At 40.3% G+C, this 22,310-nt stretch overlaps 2 protein-coding genes and 1 long non-coding RNA gene across 3 annotated transcripts; all 3 read right to left on the bottom strand.

The window, feature by feature from the left end:
* Positions 1 to 2,126: 2,126 nt before the first annotated feature.
* On the bottom strand, positions 2,127 to 3,557 carry LOC115574553 (uncharacterized). The gene is made up of 4 exons (XM_030406154.1): positions 3,388 to 3,557; positions 2,857 to 3,180; positions 2,452 to 2,733; positions 2,127 to 2,312 (listed from the first exon to the last, which is right to left on the bottom strand). The coding sequence occupies exons 1-4, from the start codon at positions 3,494 to 3,496 to the stop codon at positions 2,179 to 2,181; spliced, it is 849 nt and encodes a 282-aa protein (XP_030262014.1). The 5' UTR covers positions 3,497 to 3,557; the 3' UTR covers positions 2,127 to 2,178.
* A 7,543-nt stretch (positions 3,558 to 11,100) lies between these two features.
* LOC115574548 (uncharacterized) lies at positions 11,101 to 20,926 on the bottom strand. Its single transcript, XM_030406147.1, has 8 exons — positions 20,769 to 20,926; positions 20,225 to 20,557; positions 19,820 to 20,101; positions 12,504 to 12,665; positions 12,103 to 12,192; positions 11,980 to 12,008; positions 11,444 to 11,512; positions 11,101 to 11,315 (listed from the first exon to the last, which is right to left on the bottom strand). The coding sequence occupies exons 1-8, from the start codon at positions 20,875 to 20,877 to the stop codon at positions 11,181 to 11,183; spliced, it is 1,209 nt and encodes a 402-aa protein (XP_030262007.1). The 5' UTR covers positions 20,878 to 20,926; the 3' UTR covers positions 11,101 to 11,180.
* LOC115574555 (uncharacterized) lies at positions 15,422 to 17,334 on the bottom strand. Its single transcript, XR_003982510.1, has 4 exons — positions 17,034 to 17,334; positions 16,098 to 16,199; positions 15,964 to 16,007; positions 15,422 to 15,688 (listed from the first exon to the last, which is right to left on the bottom strand). It is a non-coding gene; the product is annotated as an uncharacterized LOC115574555 (long non-coding RNA).
* Positions 20,927 to 22,310: the final 1,384 nt, after the last annotated feature.

Below are 22,310 nucleotides of genomic sequence, written 5' to 3'. Positions count from 1 at the left end.
GCCGCGTTACGTGACGACACCCGTCTCTGCAGTGTCCACTTTACCCCTGATAGTTTCAGCAAATATCACCAGGTAAGGTCTGGATTTCTGCAGAGTCTGTTGACGCAGGTCACTGTGGCCGAACCGACCCTCTCCGTCCCCGGCTTGCATCCTCTCCTCCCGCCGACAGCGAGTAGGCGGGAGGAGATGTGGCTGCCGCTGACCACCACTGACCCTCTCTGTCCCGCTGACAGCGAGTGCCACCGGCATATTGTGGCTGCCGCCGTCGTCGCAGCCGACCCTCTCCGTCCAGCTTTTGGTAGTAAAATTACAGTGTTGATCATATTTAAGCAGTTTAGGATGTAACAGATTTTATAGATGTTTCTTTACAAAAAAAAAATAAGTGCTTCTTCAATGTTGAGGCTGAAAATACACAAGTCAGTTAATTGCTTCATTTATTGATTTATTGAGAGAGATATAGGTGTTAAAATGACTGCATATCTAACAATAACAGGAAATACAAACTGACAACACATCTTTTACTAAAGTCAAACATTAGTATATTCAAAATTTTGTAAAACCGTGCCTTGGAATGTTTTGGTTGTGATTTATTGATCACAAAGTAAAACACAAGTGTGATCTCTGTACTCTGATTTATGAAATGACCTGGGATCCTCAGAGAACCTGTTTACTGATACCTACACTACAAAGCCAATCTGGTATTTACTCTTTTTACACATTATCAAGAAAAATGTACCATATATTATCTCATTAGCTTATTTACATTTCAAGCAGCCACATAATACTGTGCTAATGTGCTGCTAGTTAAACTGCTGCACCCAGTGCTGGATAAAAGGCTTGTTACAGCAAAAAATCCTCCAAATGATCATCAAGCATTTACTAAAATCCATTATCAATGTAAAACAAGTGGAGCAACATGAGCTGTGACGACACTGTGGCCTCTTATTTCTTTGGTTTGTTGACGGTGGCGTACAGGTCGCTGGGATCAGCAGACGCTGCAGCAGAAAGAGAGGAAGCTTTGATGGTGGTGTAGGTCACTGCTTCATCATCATCGTCATCTCCATCTTTTCCCTGAGCCTGAAAACAATAAACAAACAGCACGACAAATACATTACACAATATTATATTATACAGATTAATGCAAGTACACACAACCTTATAAAATCCAGCAGCACATGAACACAACACGATGAAACAACAACAACACAAAAGTAATTCAGTTTGAAGTCTGAAGATTTCCTGTTTTTCTTACCTGATCTCTCCTGTTGGTGTTCCTGGTGTAGCTGACGGAGGCGTAGCAGACTCCATCTCCAGGCTCAGCCTGCACAGAGAGGACAGCATGTAGATTTAATGTGACTCACACTTTTCACTTTATTCTGTTCTAGTCTAACATTATTTTAAATTCTTTTAATTCTGCCAACGTGCTCATGCTGTCTCTCATGTTTCAAATGACGTGTCCACATGTTGTGTAGTAGTTTATCTGTGGTGGTTTGACCTCTGTCTGACTACTCATGCTCTCCTCTAGTGTAGTCCCTTGTGTTATCTGACTTCCTTTTTTCAACTTAATTACACAATCTCACAGCATCAGGATATTATACTCACAACATCGTCCTCCATCCGTGTGTTGTTCTCTGAAAAGACAAACAGAGAGTTGACTTTAGCTTCCACAAAGAAAATCCAGTTTAGTTGTAACATCTGGTTTAAAAAAGTTTTACCTGTGCTCTCACCTTCAGCTCTCTTCCTCCTGATGACTTTCACAACAATGATTAAAAATGCCACTAAGACCACAGCCAGAATGATGAGCAGCCACCACCAATCTGGAAACATAATGACAATAATTGAAGCGTGTTGGCTGCAGCTTCCTGTTGAAGAGATGACATGTCATTTTAATTTGACACTTTTAGTACGAAGACTGAATCCAGTGTGAACACAGTCTTCATCTACTTTGACCAAACAAGCAAACAAAACACATCACCCACTGAACTCAACGTCCACTTACTGATTCTTTCTTGAGATTTCAGCTGTATGTTGCTATGACAACAAAAAACTTATAATACAACAGAAACTAATTTAAAATGTCATTTATCCATTTACTGGTGAAACAACATAAAGCAGAACACAGAGACACAAAGTGTCTGTCAGCATCTAACAGATTGTAGAAGCAGATCAAAATGTTCACTAACTACTCTGTGGTTCTGATGAAGCACCATCAGTCCCAGACCCTGTTGTGTTGGTTCCTTCTGTTCTGCTGGTGTCACTGGATTCAGTTGTTGCTGTTAGTGGTGGTGGTGTTGTTGTTGTTGTCTCATCACCTGAACAGATAAACACAACTCAACAAACTGTTCAGTAGGAAACTTGTGTTGTGATGTAATATTAAAAACTTCAGATTCTTATATAAACAAATATTTTCTGTAATTCTTCACATCAGTTTGAAGATCAACATATTCTCACCTGGTTTGTTTCCTGATGACTGACGTCTGAAGGGAAACAGCTGCTGCTCTTTGTCACCATCAGTCACTGAACAATTCAGATATTTAAACCTTGACTTGTAAATGTGATGATAAGATGGAGCACGCACAGAGGCAGAGCAGGGAGACCGTGATGTAGTTACACCTCGGTTATCTTTTTTCACCTCTTTACCCTCAAACAGCCACTTCACTGTGTGACTACATGGTTCATATGTCGACACAGAGCAGGTTAATGTCACCTTATCATGGTTCTGATGTTCAGTCACTGGTGAAGATGGAGATATTGTGAGAGAAAGACAACAAGAATCAAATGAACTTCATCACTGTGATCATAATTATTGTAATGTTTCACAGTTTGATCTGAAAACATGATGATGTAAATACTCACTGGAGACAACAGACAGATAAACCACAGAGTCTGGATCTTGACGTATGTCTGATTTATATTGCTGACAATTATAACGACCAACGTCTTCCTCTGTGACCTTCTTTATAACCAGAGAACAGTTCTGCGGTCTGTCTAATTTAGCTTTGACATATTTCTTGATCTGTCCAAATGAAACCAGCTCTACTGTTTGTTTGTTTCCTCGATCAATAAATCTCCAGACAGTACTGTCACATTTTTGCTGAGGCTTTATCAGATTTTCACAAGGCAAAGTGACGTCATCTCCAACTGTGACAGTGAAGGAGGCTGGAAGGTTTTCAGCTGCTCCTGTTTACAAGATCAGAGAAAAATATGGAAAATAAACTGAAATAAGAAAAAATCTGTGATATTTCTTTATCCTTGTTTCTAAAAGTTCACTAAACTCACCATGTTGTAAACAAACAACACATTTTGTTGTCTTCAATCAAATATATTAAATAAAGTACAATGTTGCAGTGCACCTTCCATTTCTATATGTGATATACATCTTCTTACCTGTGAACTGAAGCATCGCTGTCACAAATAAAGACATTTGAATCCATTTGAACTGGACCATCATGATTCTCTGTCTCTCTCCTTCTTCTGTCTCTCTTCTTATGATCATCTGAGTTTCTAAAGTCGTGCTTTAGTCGAGAGAAGCTGCACCTACTTCCTGTGGTTCATATGATGTCACATCCTCATTCTTAATCTTAGTCTGATTAAGGTTTCCATCTCACTGAATTTCTTGTAAATGTCACATTTTCCACTTTAACAGGTTTGTAATGTCCAGTCCCACAGTGGATTTGTGACACTGAGGTGTTTCACACATATGTTAGTGGTCTGAGACCTGTTGGTTCCTCCTTCTTCCTCTGAACTTATTTCTGTCAGAGAAGTGAAGGGGAAGTGTTTTGATGAGAATGTGGGTACAACAGCAGCATCAAGCCTCCATGATATGTGCTGCTCAACTGGACAGTTCCAACACTTCACCTGTGGTCTGGAGGTTGTTCATGCTGTATGCTCACTGTAGACACGACTAGTTGGACATTTAAGATGTGTGAAATGTATTGACATCATTTTAGGTCAGAGTAGGTGGTCATGTGCATCAAAACCTTCTGAAAGTAGCTGAGTTATTAGATTTCTGTACATTCTCAGCTCACTTTGGCTGCATTTCTATCTGTATTAGACATATTTTAGTGTCCAGAGAGAACAGAGCTGTTCAAGCCACCAGAGGGAAGGTTTACTGCTAGTAGAGTCAAGACATTCATAGTAGAGAATATTCACTTTACATTATGACACTGTTAGTACATGAAGGAGTCACAGAGTAGAGTGAAGTGGTGCAGATATCTTTATTTGCAGATGATATTGTTAACAGATATGATAAAAAGAAGACTGTCACTATTCTATTAAGGCTGAAACACATTCAAACACACACAAATCTGTGAACAACAATGTTAAATGAAAGTGAGTTCAAATGAGTTCTTCTGCACACAGAGACATGAAACTGAGCTCAAGCTGCTGCAGCTTCAACAACAAGCAGGAAATCAAGATTTTCACAAGTGATGCAGGAAAGTGTTGAAGCATCAGTTTTCATGTTATTTATACTTTAACAGAGACACATTGAAATAACTTCTCAAGAACTGACGGCTCTCAGTTCCTTTTAAGAGAGTAATGAGAAAGTTATAGTAGCCGTGCAAGTGTGACTAAGTTTACTACAAGGAAAACAACAATGCAGCAGCAGAGGAGGGAGCTGTGGTTCAGGGTGGAGTTAAAGGAGCCACTGATGTGTTTTCAGATGAGTTCACAGAAGTTTTACCTGATGCAGTTCATTTCACCTCTGAATTCATCCAGTGCACCTGAGGTCTTTTGTTTATTCTAGTGAAGTCTTATAAAACTCTGGGCCTTTCCTTCTATTGGTGCAGAAAAAGAGATTTGAGGCGCAGCGACATCTGGTGGTTTGTAGGACTTACAGCAGCTCTTCAGTCCTGGAGCTGAAGCTCTGCAACACCTCAGTGATTTTAGCTGTTTGTGCAGCCGCTGATTTCACTCATGAATTGACACAAATAAAATTATCTAGTCACATTGACAGAATATCAACACAATATTTCACTGCAGTAAATCTTTGGAATCTTTAGCTACAGAGGCTTCAGAGAATATTGTGTCGAGGAAAATCAGCACATCTTCATCCATCCAACCTCCTCTCAGGAGCAGCAAGCACTTCTTTAGTCCTAAACAGAAAACCTTACACACATATCTTTCTCCTCCTTACATTTCAAATCAGGCTCATTACTTTAGTTTGATGCTTTTTTGAGGGGAATTATGGATTATTCTTATTTTGTGTCAAGGAACGCCTCCTTCCCAACATCAAGACTGATTCCAACCTCTCAGTGCACATCACGCATGGCAGACATAGCGATATGAAACAAAGACGTAAGCAGACAGGAACGGACAGAGAGGGAGACTGGAATGGGGTGTAAAGGCGTGTTAGAGTCTGGTATCTGCAGACACCCTGCAGCCCTCTGCCTGGATTTTCTTATTTTCTCACTTTGTTGCTGCTCGGGACGCTTTACCAACCCAACATGTGGCTATTTGACATCCTGGGAGTGAGACAGTCAGCTGTCTTTGTGGTGCGTTTAGGAACGGCTGGGACAAATCCTACTGATTCTACCTTTGAGTTTAACATAATTTGAATTATATTAACATAACTTGAGCTTCAGTTTCGACCAGAACAGTGGAAATGTCCTTCAGAGGGAGACTTTTTACTTTGATACTTTGAGTACATTTCAGATTCAGATGTATTACTGTATTACTTTTACTTGAGTAAAGGAGTTGAAACAGTACTTCTGTCTTTTTTGAAGTATCTGTACTTCTGCTTGAGGACAGAATGAGTGGACTTTTGCCACCTCTGATGTGCTGCTTCTTATCACAGCATCTTCTTCCTGTGATAATTAAGAAGTCACTTCCTCATAATGACTTTAGTCTGTTTCACACCTCAGTTTGCTGTTGAATTTATGTGTGATGTTAGATTCACATTTGAACTTTTACATTTGATGCATATCTGAAGATTATTAGTTGGGATACATTTTGTACAAACACAACTTATTATCTTTATATGCTTTATTGTAAAACAGTCAGGATTCATGATGTTTACAGCACACATACACAGACAGCTGAAGAGTCAAACTCCTTGTCCACCAGTTTGACTCCAGCCTGTTAGTCCAGCTCAGACTGAAACACAAAGAACTCGGCACAGAAAAGACATTTGTCATATTAATGAATAAAAGCAAATAGATTCAATCTAACTCTAGTCTGATTCTATTATTATCTCCTCATGTGAAATATAATGAGGTGATGTTTTACAGCTGTGGACTTGTTTCTCTGGTGAGTTGATGTAGATGATCAGTGGAGTCTGACTCTACCTTCATCTTCATCTTCATCATCATGCTCCTGAGGAAAACACAACTCTCTGGGTGAAAATGGAGCAAACAAATGTTTAAACTGTGCTGAAGGACAGATATAGAAGAGGTAAATAACAGGCAGAACAGCGCCCCCTGCTGTCTAAAGGGAGCCTCCGCAGAGTGGCTCGATGCATCATCATGCTCCTGAGGAAAACACAACACTCTGGGTGAAAATGGAGCAAATAAATGTTGAAATACAAAGCAGCCCAGTAGAAACAGTTGAGTTCAGGGCCTCGCTAGATTGATCATTATTGGAGAAGAAAGAGCTTTATTAATTCACTTTCCTAACAAACACTCTCAGGAAAAGTTCACAGACTCAGACATGTATTCAGGTTTTGAGATTACAATCCCAATTCTCTGACTTTCAGACTTCCACTTCTCCACGTTTAGCACAAGTAAATCCTAAAAAACGGTTTACTTTAAGATTCACTACCTGATGTCCTTATAGTCTCTAAAAACAGCAAACCCAGTCACCAAGGTAAAATTATGGCAGTTAACATTACTGCAAACCACTGATACTTTCACATGTGTGTGTGTCATGAAGCTACTTACAATACTGACATTTCCACCAAATGGCTCATATCACATTCACATTCACATTCTAATGGCCAGACTTTCAAATCTGGGAGTCCTGAGGAGATCGAGCTGATGTTTCAACATTTGTAAGCGTGGCAGCGCTGAACATTTTTCAAGAAACCTTGCCACAAGTACCAGTTGTATTTGAGGTGACATGAATTGGTGTTTTAAGCCAAAACGGAATCTTTTCTGAACCCAAACTAAGAGTGGATTTGCTGCCTAAACCTAACCAGAGCATATGTACGGCAATATCAACACTTTCTCACTTACAGTTCATGAAATCTGGTAGCTTGATCAGTGGCCTTAAACTTTAAACTGTGATGCTCTACTGAGACACTAACATTTCACATGAACACATTTTTACATACCTTTACTTTTGGGCTGTTATCAGTGTTGTCAAACCAAAACAGACATTTTTTGTACCCTTTTCCAAACCCTACCCAACTGTTTTTGGTGCCCAAACCTGACCACAGCATAAGCATAGCCTTGTACCAAAGTGAAATTGACAAAGGAACCCAAAGAAATATAATGTTACAACATAAAAAAATTGGAAAGTTCAACACATTTGTGGTTTTGCAGAAATGTAAACCGCCATCAAATGTTCTGACAGTTGGATTTTCACATCTTACATCTGCTGAAACTGAACACAGCTCACACCTGAGTTTCAAACTCACCCTGTTTTCTTTCCTCTGTGTTTTGTTCAATGAAAAGACAAAATGTATTCAAGTTTAGTTTGCAAAGTGAAAGTCCAGGTTTATCAAAGCTTCTTGTTTCATCTGTGGCTGCTCTCACCTTTAGTTGTTGTCCACATATTGACTGTAACAACACTTATTAAGAGTGCTGACAAAACCACAGACACAATGATGAACCGCCACCTAACTGAAAAAAAAGAGAATTTAGAGGAGTTAAATATAATCAGAAGCGTTTTAATGATGAGATCTTTGGTAATGAGTTATTTTACTGTCTCTATACCTCTGATATCTGAAACAAGACAGTGTCTTTTGCCTTTTTTAACTGAATGTAGTTCTGATCACTCTCTACCTTCTTCTTTAATTCAATATTGTTGTTTGTAAATGTTCTTTTGATTGTTTAATTTTCACTGATGTACATTTATTACCTGTTGTTGACACTGTGGTTGTTGTAGACATTGTGGTTTGTGCATCATCACCTTGATGAACACAAATTGCAACAAACTGTTTAGTTAGAACAAACAATAATTTATCTGCATCAAATGAATGACAAAGAATGATGTAAGATTAAAACCTGAGATCTAAACAAACATAAAAAAAAAAAAAAATTAAATATTTTGAAGTGATTTTAATGAGCTCATTCCTTTTCACAACAGTTTCATCTGTGGTTGTTCTCACCTTCAGCTCACCTGTTTTCTCTCCTGAGGACTGACGGCTGAAGGTAAACTGCTGAACTTTTCCAGTGAAAATTTCAGTCACTTCACACTCAAAGGACTCGTGATGCTTTGACTTCTTGAGATCATGAAACGTCACAGCAGCTGAGAAGTTAGTCTGTGATGTCGTCATGTCTTCATCTTCAGCCACCTCTTTACCTTCATACAGCCACTTCACTGTGTGTCTACACCATCCATGATATGACGCAGAGCAGTTTAAAGTCCAATCATCAGCCTCCTGATGTTCAGTCACTGGTGAAGATGGAGATACTGTGAAAGGTAAAGTTATGGTTGTCTTGAAATGAACGAGCGTCTTCGATGGTGATGTCTATGATGACCAGAGAACAGTTCTCTCTAACACTCAGTCTGTCTGATTTAGTTTGGGCTTCTTTGTGAATCTGCCCACGATCAAACAGCCGTACTGCCTTTGTTGAGCCAAAGAAGATCCAGGTAGTGCTGTTGCACCTCTCCTGATCGTGTTTCATATTTTCACAAGACAAACTGACTTCATCTCCAACTCTGACAGCGACGGAGGGGAACTTCCCTGTTACTGCTGTTGAGATAAAGAGAGTGAAATGTAAAACATAAATAAGGATGAATGTCACTGTTACATTTTCAGTGTCAAAGAGTTCATTGAACTCAGCATGTTACAAACTAAACCTGTCCATCTCATTTAAAAGAAGAATATGTAATAATTGGTAATATAAATGCAGTTTTGTGTCCTTACCTGTCAAACTGACCACCAGCATCAGAAATAGATAAAATGTAATCCACCTGAACTCGACCATCGTGTTTCTCTCTCAGTCTCACACTGACACTTCTGAAAAGTTATCGCAGCATCTACTTCCTGTGATGAGGAAGAAGTCCCACCCTCATACTGACTTCAGCCTGTTACATCACCTCTGTGTCCTGAAGCCCAGTGAAAACATTTTTATTTTCTCATATTTTGTTTCTTTCTGTTATACTAATTTTGACCATAAGAGGCTTAAGTGTACCACTACTCATGTCCTGAATGTTCCTCCAGGGCAGTTTTAATTTCTCTCTGCACTCTGAACACGGGATGCGGCCTGCATCATGATCAGGACTCACAATGAGGATATGGAGTGTAACTTTTCTGTGAGGCTTGTCACTGACTTTAGTTACAAACTTTGATAAATCCATATACATAAGTCCATATGAGCAGGTGGGAGGATGTTCAACATGAGCTGACTGCTGAAGGTGCAGAGACTGCACTGCACTGTTTGTGATACAAACCAACCACCACAGAAACACACACACAACCACAGAATGTTTGATTTGAGTTTTCCATGCTGAACTCTGCCAGACAGCTGATGGCCTCAGTGGTGATTTAGATTTATCTACGTGGTTCAGCTGGTAATTGAAGGACTGATTAAACAAGCAATGCATTGTAATTGCAGTCTTCAATACACATGATCCAATTCTATATCATAACTATGAATTATGAACATATTACAATGGTCATTACATTGCCATGATCAACATGTGAAACAAGTCTCATTCTGTTGTGTATAACTATCAATACATGTACAAAACTAATCCTGTTCCCTGCAAGTGTCCAAATGTCCCACTCACACTACAATGAACATACTGTATTACAAACAGTCTACTAAGCAAATAAACACATTCTCCTGAAGCTCAGGTGACCAGTAACCTTTATTATGAGGAGGCGCTCAACAGCTGTATGCTCCCCCTGCTGGAGCCTGCTGGTAACTACTACTGTTGATGTTGAAGTCTGTGTAAAGCAAAATCAGCCATTTTCTTCTAAACACATTAAACAGGTCATAAATGTGTTTACATAAAACATGCAAAAGCCATTTGACCATTTAGAATTTAATTTTGGAGCTAGGCTCACAAACAGTTTTTCAGCATTTCTGTTTTCATGATTTAATGGGCGGGTCAGAAATCATGCAAATCATGGCCGCGTTACGTAACAACACTCGTCTCTGCAGTGTCCACTTTACCCCTGATAGTTTCAGCAAATATCACCAGGTAATGTCTGGATTTCTGCAGAGTCTGTTGACGCAGGTCACTGTGGCCGAACCGACCCTCTCGTCCCCGGCTGGCATCCTCTCCTCCCGCCGATAGTGAGTAGGCGGGAGGAGATGTGGCTGCCGCTGACCGCCACTGACCCTCTCTGTCCCGCTGACAGCGAGTGCCACCGGCATGTTGTGGCCGCCGCCGTCGCCGCAGCCGACCCTCTCCGTCCAGCTTTTGGTAGTAAAATTACAGTGTTGATCATATTTAAGCAGTTTAGGATGTAACTGATTTTATAGATGTTTCTTTACAAAATAAAAATAAGTGCTTCTTCAATGTTGAGGCTGAAAATACACAAGTCAGTTGCTTCATTTATTGATTTATTGAGAGAGATATAGATGTTAAAATGACTGCATATCTAACAATGACAGGAAATACAAACTGACAACACATCTTTTACTAAAGTCAAACATTAGTATATTCAAAATGTTGCAAAACGGTGCCCTGGAATGTTTTGGTTGTGATTTATTGATCACAAAGCAAAACACAAGTGTGACCTCTGTACTCTGATTTATGAAATGACCTGGGATCCTCAGAGAACCTGTTTACTGATACCTACACTACAAAGCCAATCTGGTATTGACTCTTTTTACACATTATCAAGAAAAAATGTACCATATATCATCTCATTAGCTTATTTACATTACAAGCAGCCACATAATACTGTGCTAATGTCCTGCTAGTTAAACTACTGCACCTCGTACTGGATAAAAGGCTTGTTACAGCAAAAAATCCTCCAAATGATCATCAAGCATTTACTAAAATCCATTATCAATGTAAAACAAGTGGAGCAACATGAGCTGTGACGACACTGTGGCCTCTTATTTCTTTGGTTTGTTGACGGTGGCGTACAGGTCGCTGGGATCAGCAGACGCTGCAGCAGAAAGAGAGGAAGCTTTGATGGTGGTGTACGTCACTGCTTCATCATCATCGTCATCTCCATCTTTTCCCTGAGCCTGAAAACAATAAACAAACAGCACGACAGATTAATGACACAATATTACATTAAGAATACAACACGGTGAAAGAACAACAACACAAAAGAGATTCAGTTTGAAGTGTGAAGATTTCCTGTTTTTCTTACCTGATCTCTCCTGTTGGTGTTCCTGGTGTAGCTGATGGAGGCGTAGCAGACTCCATCTCCAGGCTCAGCCTGCACAGAGAGGACAGCATGTAGATTTAATGTGACTCACACTTTTCACTTTATTCTGTTCTAGTCTAACATTATTTTAAATTCTTTTAATTCTGCCAACGTGCTCATGCTGTCTCTCGTGTTTCAAATGACGTGTCCACATGTTGTGTAGAAGTTTATCTGTGGTGGTTTGACCTCTGTCTGACTACTCATGCTCTCCTCTAGTGTAGTCCCTTGTGTTATCTGACTTCCTTTTTTTCATCTTTATCACACAATCTCACAGCATCAAGACGGCAGCGTGTGATCTCACCGTGCCCTGACTGGTTTCTGGAGCAGAATGAGTCACTGCAGGGTTTGAGGTCAGTCCCTGAATAAACACAGTTTGGTCAAAAAGCATCTTACAGTTCACTGAACACAGATGCAGTCAGGGTACAATTAAACCACCTGTGTAACATATGCAGTACATCTGTACAGGATATTATACTCACAACATCGTCCTCCATCCGTGTGTTGTTCTCTGAAAAGACAAACAGAGTTGACTTTAGCTTCCACAAAGAAAATCCAGTTTAGTTGTAACATCTGGTTTAAACAAGTTTCACCTGTGCTCTCACCTTCAGCTCTCTTCCTCCTGATGACTTTCACAACAATGATTAAAAGTGCCACTAAGACCACAGCCAGAATGATGAGCAGCCACCACCAATCTGGAAACATAATGACAATAATTGAAGCGTGTTGGCTGCAGCTTCCTGTTGAAGAGATTACGTGTCATTTTAATTTGACACTTTTAGTACAAAGACTGAATCCAGTGTGAACACAGTCTTCATCTACTTTGACCAAACAAGCAAACAAAACACATCACCCACTTAACTCAACTTACTGATTCTTTCTTGAGATTTCAGCTGTATGTTGCCATGACAACAAAAAACTTATAATACCACAGAAACTTAATTAAGACACAAAGTGTCTGTCAGCATCTAACAGATTGTAGAAGCAGATCAAAATGTTCACTAACTACTCTGTGGTTCTGATGAAGCACCATCAGTCCCAGACCCTGTTGTGTTGGTTCTTTCTGTTCTGCTGGTGTCACTGGATTCAGTTGTTGCGGTTAGTGGTGGTGTTGTTGTTGTTGTTGTTGTTGTTGTTGTTGGTGTTGTTGTTGTTGTTGTCTCCTCACCTGAACAGATAAACACAACTCAACAAACTGTTCAGTACAAAACTTTTGTTGTGATGTAATATTAAAACTTCAAATCCTTCTTCTGTAATTCTTCACATCAGTTTGAAGATCAACATTTTCTCACCTGGTTTCTTTCCTGATGACTGAAGTCTGAAGGGAAACAGCTGCTGCTCTTTGTCACCATCAGTCACTGAACACTTCAGATATTTAAACTCTGACTTGTAAATGTGATGAGAAGACAGAGCACGCACAGAGGCAGAGCAGAGAGACTGTGATGTAGTTACACCTCGGTTATCTTTATCCACCTCTTTACCCTCAAACAGCCACTTCACTGTGTGACTACATGGTTCATATGTCGACACAGAGCAGATTAATGTCACCTTATCATGGTTCTGATGTTCAGTCACTGGTGAAGATGGAGATATTGTGAGAGAAAGACAACAAGAGTCCAATGAACTTCATCACTGTGATCATAATTATTGTAGTGTTTCACAGTTTGATCTGAAAACATGATGTAAATACTCACTGGAGACAACAGACAGATGAACCTCAGAGTCTGAAGAACTTTGAGCTCCTCTTGATTTGTACTGCTGACAGACGTAAAGACCAACATCCTCGACTGTGACATTCTTCACACCTAGAGAACAGTTCTCTGTAACACTCAGTCTGTCTTTAGCTTTTACATCTTTATCAATCTCCCCAAGTCCAACCAGCTCTACTGTTGGTTTGTTTCCTAAATCACTGAAGTTCCAGGTAGTGCTGTCACATTTTTGCTGAGGCTTTATCATATTTTTCGCAAGGCAAAGTGACGTCATCTCCAACTGTGACAGTGAAGGAGGCTGGAAGGTTTTCGGCTGCTCCTGTTTACAAGATCAGAGAAAAATATGGAAAATAAACTGAAATGAGAAAAAATCTGTGATATTTCTTTATCCTTGTTCCTAAAAGTTCACTAAACTCACCATGTTGTAAACAAACAACACATGTTGTTGTCTTACTTCAATCAAATATATTTAATAAAGTACATTATTGCAGTGCACCTTCCATTTCTATATGTGATATACGTCTTCTTACCTGTGAACTGAAGCATCGCTGTCACAAATAAAGACATTTGAATCCATTTGAACTGGACCATCATGATTCTCTGTCTCTCTCCTTCTTCTGTCTCTCTTCTTATGATCATCTGAGTTTCTAAAGTCGTGCTTTAGTCGAGAGAAGCTGCACCTACTTCCTGTGGTTCATATGATGTCACATCCTCATTCTTAATCTTAGACTGTTTTAGATTTTCATCTCACTGAATTTCTTGCAAATGTCACAGTTTCCACTTTTACAGGTTTGAAATGTAGTTTTGTCTCATCCACAGTGACTGACAGCAACCACAAACTCTTGATCAGCAACATGAGATGCAGCCATCAGTGAAGAGGTCAGAGGTCAGAGGTCAGAGGTCGCAGCAGCTCGACAAAGATCCTGTGAAACTGGAATGAGTCAGTGAGAAAGACAAAGTCACTACAAGACAAAGGAAAATGTTTGAGTCAATCTAACACTGTAACAAACTATATGAAAACTCTTATTGAGTCTCAAGTTCACACTGTGTCCAGTCCCACAGTGTATTTGTGACACTGACGTGTTTCACACATATGTTAGTGGTCTGAGACCTGTTGGTTCCTCCTTCTTTCTCTGAACTTATTTCCGTCAGAGAAGTGAAGGGGAAGTGTTTAGAAGAGAATGTGGGTACAACAGCAGCAGAGCTCTGCAGGTGTTAGCCTCTAATGATGAGCAGATAAACATGAGGAACACACAAAGCTCACAGGAACACACAGTCCACACTTTATTAGGACAGAAGACAAAGAGGCGCTTATCAAATTCTGTTGAAAACCACTTGAACTCCTGGAAGGTTTGGAGTCACTGAGACTATTTATAACAAACTGTTGCAACTCTGATGAGCGTCCTGACTGAACTGACTTTAACTGTCACGACGTGGAGGATCAAGCCTCCATGATATGTGCTGCTCAACTGGACAGTTCCAACAATTCACCTGTGGTCTGGAGGTTGTTCATGCTGTATGCTCACTGCAGACACGACTAGTTGGACATTTAAGATGTGTGAAATGTATTGACATCATTTTAGGTCAGAGTAGGTGGTCATGTGCATCCAAACCTTCTGAAAGTAGCCGAGTTATTAGATTTCTGTACATTCTCAGCTCACTTTGGCTGCATTTCTATCTGTATTAAGACATATTTTAGTGTCCAGAGAGAACAGAGCTGTTCAAGCCACCAGAGGGAAGGTTTACTACTAGTAGAGTCAAGACATTCATAGTAGAGAATATTCACTTTACATTATGACACTGTTAGTACATGAAGGAGTCACAGAACACAGAGTAGAGTGAAGTGGTGAAGAGGTCTTTACTTGCAGATGATATTGTTAACAGATATAATAAAGAGAAGAATGTTACTGCATTTATATTTACATTGTGGGTATTTAGCAGACACTTTTGTTCAAAGTGAAGTACATTTATCACAAGAAAGTAACCACAACATATCACCATCGATAATGTAAGAAAGGAGCAATAGAAGCAATTTTCAAGCCCTCGTCAGAGTTTAGTAGCTGCTATTTATCAAGGATACCTTAAGTATATAAGTGTTATGATTTAATGATAAGGGTTCGAACATAAAAGTGCATGCACGTTTTTTTGGGGGGGGGGGGGGAGTTATGCTATGCAGGGTCGAAGTGAAGTCTGAACAAGTGAGTCTTGAGTCAGCACACTAAACACACACAAAGTTCTCACACTGATGAATGAAATCAAAAACAATCAGTCGTCCTAAACTGAAAATGATCTTCGGAGATTTTTGTCATCTGACGACACGACTCGTGTAAATTTGATGTTATTTAACTGCAGTGGAGTCTTTTCTTTGATGACTTGATGTTGATGTGGAAGTTGTTGATCAGTGGAATCTGACAGAGGCAGAAGTGTCTCCACAGTTTTCATATTTCACCACACCATCATCTTCATCTTCATCATGATCCACCTGTGAAACACAACACAAACAAACTGTCACTCTTACACACTTTAACTGACGACGTTCACATCATTGACCCTCATTTAACACAAGAAATAAGAAATAATCTGACAGCACCTGAACGCACCATCACTTACTGTTACTTGTATATATATTTATATATGTGTGTATATATATTATCCCAAAAGTGCTCCAAATGTTCCTCCCAGCTGACTGTTGATATTCATAAACTGAGTCAGCTGAACCTGAACGCACCACCAGCTCCTGTCTGATCTGATCTTTACCTGACTGGCTGCTGCACCTGAACGCCTCACTGGTCTCTGGTTCCCTGGAAAATAAAGCACAGAGTAACATTTCAGCTCTAAACTGACAGTTTGTGTTCATCAGTCCAAACAGATGTTGGTGTGAATGTTCTCACCTGGAGCTCTGATGAGAAGAACAGTAATCACAGTAATTAGGACGAGTTCAGCCACACGCAGAACCAACATGATGTAGTCGACAACAGAACAGTCTGTACGAGCTGTGGAGCAGAAACATCATGTCAGAGAACAAAGTTACCATCAAACATCAGGAGCACAACACATGTGTTCAGTCATGTTAGTGGCAGTCTGAAAGATGTTAACAGGGAGTTTAGTGGTCAGAGAGAGAGAGAATGTGAATTTTAATAATACCTAATATTAAAAACTAAACATTCATGATAGTATTAAACCACAACAATTTAAAAACATACCAAAAAAACATGGCAATAAATCAAGATTCACAGAATCTAAATCATCTCAGTTCACTTCTAAAGATCACCTGGTCAACAACACAGCAGATGTTTATAACACCACACAGATCTTTCTTCTTTCCCAGTAATATTTAAAATGTATTTTTAAACAGGCTTTCAACATTTTTACAAACACGAGAACAGCATCATCATCCACAGCTCTCTCTATTCTGTTTCTTCTGCTCAGATACACGGCCATCATTGCTCTCCCCACAGTGAAATTAAAAAGTACCTCTAGCTCATCAAAAACATGTTTCCAAAAACTTCCCAAATAGTCCAAAAACATGTCCCAACATTGTAAACAGAGGCAGCAGTGGACAACACTCCATGAAACAATGAAAAACAGTCTGATGATGAGGACAAAGTGGACAGACATGACTCACATCAGAATTCATGACAGAGACAAACACATTGACAGCAACAACACCATGTAAAACCCTCCACTGCAGGTCAGCAGCTCTTTGATCAATGCTGGTTTATACAGCGCTCTGCATTCAGGTCCAACATCATCACTCAGGCCTGAGGGAGCTCTCCATGGAGGGTCACTGCTACCATTAACTTTGTTCCTCTGCAAAACGTTCTTACTTTTAACAGACGGCCTTTAATAACTTCTTCAGCTTCTACAGACTGAGGAAGAACGTTTCTGGAAAAAAGAATTCCAACTCCACAACTGTTGCTGGTTCTGTGACTTTAGAAGGTTTCACTGTTCCACTCTGTCCTCCAGTCAGTCTGGTTATCAGGAGTACTGTGTGTCTCCAAAATAACATCCAGCTATTTGAGAGAACACAGCTTGAAAAGAGACGCCCTTTTCCCATCATCCCTTGCTCCATTTATATTCAAGCTGCCTATTCTTATGTCTGCCATGGCATAAAAAAAGGTGTAAAACAAAAACGAGTGAGCAAAGCAGGCAAAAGAAGGAATAACTATCAGACTTATTTATCATCATCTAACTGCTGTTTGACCTTTTGAAGCAGTTTGTTCAGACGGTAAGTCTCCTGGTCAGTGAAAGCGTTCTCCCCCAGAACTCCAGAACTTCTCCTGAAAGCCTTCACTGAACCAATGAACAGCTGTAGATCAGGGAACACTTCTTCAGGAACTTCTTCACACTCAATAAAGAGTAACCTCTCCTGCTGTGAGCCCACGTCTGTGAGGAAGCTCCAGACTCTTCATCACTCTCCTCATCATCTTCACTCTCACCTGACTGCAGACTCTCACTGTGAAGAGACACTTTCTTCACTTTAGCAGAAGGCCGACACTCGTCACTGCTCACTTTCCTCTTCTCATCGTCTTTAAAGGAGTCTTCATCTATCAGCATGTCACCTTCCTCCTCCAGAGGACATTCTGCCTCCTTTGTTTCAGTGTGTGTGTCCACTGTGTCTCTGTTCATACTGTCAGTGTCAGGAACCTGAACCTACAGGAACCAGACCAGCTGTACCTGAATGAACAGAACCCAGATCAGCAGCCTCCAGACCAGCAGCACCATGATTATCAAAAACTGGGCTGACCACCAGCCTGTGAACCATCAGAACCACCAGCCTGATAAAGGTGTCCTGGATCACTACACCTCGTTCAACAACCGTGCTGACTTTACCAACACTGACGACTCCATTGTTCATCCTAGATTTGGACTTTAGACCGTCAGAACCGAAAATTTCTCCGATTGCTGAACTGCAATCCTCCACAGAGGCATGACTTCCAGCTAAGGCCTATGGAGGACTAAACCTGACATAAGTATAAATAAATAAATAAATGCATAAATAAATGAATAAATAAATACATGCTGAAATAAATGTATAAATGAATAAATAAAAGTATAAATAAAAGAATAAATGCTTTTTATTTATTTCTGTATTTCTGTGTCCATATGTTAATGAGGAGGTAGGAGGTCCTAACCTCAGTCAAGAGCATGATTGGTCCAATCGGAGAGCCAGACAAAAGCAAACGATTCCTGATCCCAAGCCTCGCTCTCTGTAACGTTGTGAGCTGGAGCTGGAGTTAGTTAATGGCCTCGACCGGTGTGACAAGTTAACTGGCGTTCATTTTAACTTGCAAGGGTCCCAAATGTGCTGGTGGTCTGGTTTGAGAATCCTGTCTGGAGAGAGAGGGGTCCTCAGCCATGTCCGCTAACCAGGAAAAACATTCTGCTCATCGCTCCAAGTCATGTATATGTGTATTCGTTTTGACGTGGCTTGAACACTTCTACCCACACGGAGATGCCGGGGCTGCAACTTGCAAACGACTGCTAGACGAGCGCTACAGAGCAACAAATGGTCCAAAAGTGCATGTTGTCGGTTTCATATCTTTGTCGTGAATGTCTGTACTCTCAAATAACTCATGGGTGGAACAGTATGTAGCATTTGTTCATGACGAGCGGCTCTAGAGCCGGCTCTCTCTCCAGACGGGATTCTCAAACCACACCACCAGCACACCTGGGACCTTTGCAAGTTAAAATGAACACCAGTCAAATTCATTACTAAACCAGAGCTACATGAACAAATGTCAAAAACTGCAGCTAACAGTTAGCTGAGTGGGGTTGCTGGTAGCCAGCAACATTCCTGTACAGTGTACAGGAATCAGCGCCGCTAGTAAGGCAGAAGTAGTAGACCCTCATCGAGCACACTCCTGTAACCAATCATGCTCTTGACTGAGGTTAGGTTAGAAATAAATAAAAAGCATTTATTCTTTTATTTTTACTTTTATTTATTTATTTATACATTTATTTCAGCATTTATGTATTTATTCATTTATTTATGCATTTATTTATTTATTTATTTATACTTATGTCAGGTTTAGTCCTCCATAGAGGCCGGTCGTTACTGCTTTGCAACCAAACCGCTTTAAACTACAGCAGAAAATACAATTGCAGTAATAAATCTAACAAGCAAACAAACATAAACAAACAAACCTACAAAAGATAGAAACACACTCCCCCCTTCTGCCACTCCCAGCATGCACTCAGAGAGAGAGACACACACACACACACACACACACACACACACACACACATAGAAGTGCTGATGCAATACCAAATAGATCAGAAAACAAAGACACAAAGTGTCTGTCAGCATCTAACAGATTGTAGAAGCAGATCAAAATGTTCACTAACTACTCTGTGGTTCTGATGAAGCACCATCAGTCCAAGACCCTGTTGTGTTGGTTCCTCCTGTTCTGCTGGTGTCACTGGATTCAGTTGTTGCTGTTAGTGGTGGTGTTGTTGTTGTTGGTGGTGTTGTTGTTGTCTCCTCACCTGAACAGATGAACACAACTCAACAAACTTTTCAGTACAAAACTTGTGTTGTGATTTAACATTAAGACTAAGATCCTATTTTCTGTAATTCTTCACATCAGTTTGAAGATCAACATATTCTCACCTGGTTTGTTTCCTGATGACTGAAGTCTGAAGGGAAACAGCTGCTGCTCTTTGTCACCATCAGTCACTGAACACTTCACAAATTCAAACTCTGACTTGTAAATGTGATGAGAAGACAGAGCACGCACAGAGGCAGAGCAGAGAGACTGTGATGTAGTTACACCTTGGTTATCTTTATCCACCTCTTTACCCTCATACAGCCAATTCACTGTGTGTCTACATGGTTCATATGTCGACACAGAGCAGGTTAATGTCACCTCATCATGGTTCTGATGTTCAGTCACTGGTGAAGATGGAGATATTGTGAGAGAAAGACAACAAGAGTCCAATGAACTTCATCACTGTGATCATAATTATTGTAATGTTTCACAGTTTGATCTGAAAACATGAAGATGTAAATACTCACTGGAGACAACAGACAGATAAACCACAGAGTCTGAAGAACTTTCAGCTCCTCTTGATTTGTACTGTCTGCAGGTGTAACGACCAACATCCTCGACTCTGACATTCTTCATAACCAGAGAACAGTTCTCTGTAACACTCAGTCTGTCTTTAGCTTTTACATCTTTATCAATCTGTCCATGTCCAACCAGCTCTACTGTTGGTTTGTTTCCTAAACCACTGAATGTCCAGGTAGTACTGTTCCATTTTTGCTGAGGCTTTATCATATTTTCACAAGGCAAAGTGACGTCATCTCCAACTGTGACAGTGAAGGAGGCTGGAAGGTTTTCAGCTGCTCCTGTTTACAAGATCAGAGAAAAATATGGAAAATAAACTGAAATGAGAAAAAATCTGTGATATTTCTTTATCCTTGTTTCTAAAAGTTCACTAAACTCACCATGTTGTAAACACACAACACATTTTGTTGTCTTACTTCAATTAACTATATTTAATTAAGTACATTGGTGCAATGCACCTTCCATTTCTATATGTGATATACGTCTTCTTACCTGTGAACTGAAGCATCGCTGTCACAAATAAAGACATTTGAATCCATTTGAACTGGACCATCATGATTCTCTGTCTCTCTCCTTCTTCTGTCTCTCTTCTTATGATCATCTGAGTTTCTAAAGTCGTGCTTTAGTCGAGAGAAGCTGCACCTACTTCCTGTGGTTCATGTGATGTCACATCCTCATTCTTAATCTTAGACTGTTTTAGATTTTCATCTCACTGAATTTCTTGCAAATGTCACAGTTTCCACTTTTACAGGTTTGAAATGTAGTTTTGTCTCATCCACAGTGACTGACAGCAACCACAAACTCTTGATCAGCAACATGAGATGCAGCCATCAGTGAAGAGGTCAGAGGTCAGAGGTCAGAGGTCGCAGCAGCCCGACAAAGATCCTGTGAAACTGGAATGAGCGAGTGAAGAAGACAAAGTCACTGTCAATCTAACACTGTAACAAACAAACTATATGAAGACATCTTATTGAGTCTCAAGTTCAGTCTGTGTCCAGGCCCACAGTGTATTTGTGACACTGACGTGTTTCACACATATGTTAGTGGTCTGAGGTCTGTTGGTTCCTCCTTCTTCCTCTGAACTTATTTCTGTCAGAGAAGTGAAGGGGAAGTGTTTAGAGGATAATGTGGGTACAACAGCAGCAGAGCTCTGCAGGTGTTAGCCTCTAATGATGAGCAGATAAACATGAGGAACACACAAAGCTCACAGGAACACACAGCCCACACTTTATTAGGACAGAAGACAAAGAGGCGCTTATCAAATTCTGCTGAAAACCACTTGAACTGCTGGAAGGTTTGGAGTCACTGAGACTAGTTACAACAAACTGTTGCAACACTGATGAGCGTCCTGACTGAACTGACTTTAACTGTCACGACGTGGAGCATCAAGCCTCCATGATATGTGCTGCTCAACTGGACAGTTCCAACAATTCACCTGTGGTCTGGAGGTTGTTCATGCTGTATGCTCACTGCAGACACGACTAGTTGGACATTTAAGATGTGTGAAATGTATTGACATCATTTTAGGTCAGAGTAGGTGGTCATGTGCATCCAAACCTTCTGAAAGTAGCTGAGTTATTAGATTTCTGTACATTCTCAGCTGGCCCTGCGATGAGCTGGCCACTCATCCAGGGAGTACCCTGGCCTTCGCCCATAGAGTCACTGGATTTGGCCCCAGTACCCCCGCTCCACCTTGAATAAGGTGGTATAAAAGCGGTAACATCACCCGCGACCCGCATGGATAAAGCGGAAGAAAACGAAACGAAACAAAACATTCTCAGCTCACTTTGGCTGCATTTCTATCTGTATTAAGACATATTTTAGTGTCCAGAGAGAACAGAGCTGTTCAAGCCACCAGAGGGAAGGTTTACTACTAGTAGAGTCAAGACATTCATAGTAGAGAATATTCACTTTACATTATGACACTGTTAGTACATGAAGGAGTCACAGAACACAGAGTAGAGTGAAGTGGTGAAGAGGTCTTTATTTGCAGATGATACCATTAACAGATATAATAAAGAGAAGAATGTTACT

The sequence above is a fragment of the Sparus aurata genome, chromosome 22 (assembly GCF_900880675.1).
Source record: "Sparus aurata chromosome 22, fSpaAur1.1, whole genome shotgun sequence".
Lineage (NCBI taxonomy): Eukaryota > Metazoa > Chordata > Actinopteri > Spariformes > Sparidae > Sparus > Sparus aurata.
The sequence above is the reverse complement of the archived record's forward strand: the minus strand, read 5'-3'. Positions and strand labels throughout refer to the sequence as shown.

What these genes read in the sequence shown, in the direction of transcription:
- LOC115574553 (XM_030406154.1), bottom strand. Translation starts at nt 3,496, where the DNA reads ATGATCATAAGAAGAGAGACAGAAGAAGGAGAGAGACAGAGAATCATG. An exon ending in AGCGATGCTTCAGTTCACAG is followed by an intron (nt 3,181 to 3,387) that starts GTAAGAAGATGT and finishes TCTTGTAAACAG; the next exon opens with GAGCAGCTGAAAACCTTCCA. An exon ending in TTATCTGTCTGTTGTCTCCA is followed by an intron (nt 2,734 to 2,856) that starts GTGAGTATTTAC and finishes CATCTTCACCAG; the next exon opens with TGACTGAACATCAGAACCAT.
- LOC115574548 (XM_030406147.1), bottom strand. Translation starts at nt 20,877, where the DNA reads ATGATCATAAGAAGAGAGACAGAAGAAGGAGAGAGACAGAGAATCATG. An exon ending in CACGGATGGAGGACGATGTT is followed by an intron (nt 11,513 to 11,979) that starts GTGAGTATAATA and finishes CTCTCTGTGCAG; the next exon opens with GCTGAGCCTGGAGATGGAGT. An exon ending in ACACCAACAGGAGAGATCAG is followed by an intron (nt 11,316 to 11,443) that starts GTAAGAAAAACA and finishes TATTGTTTTCAG; the next exon opens with GCTCAGGGAAAAGATGGAGA.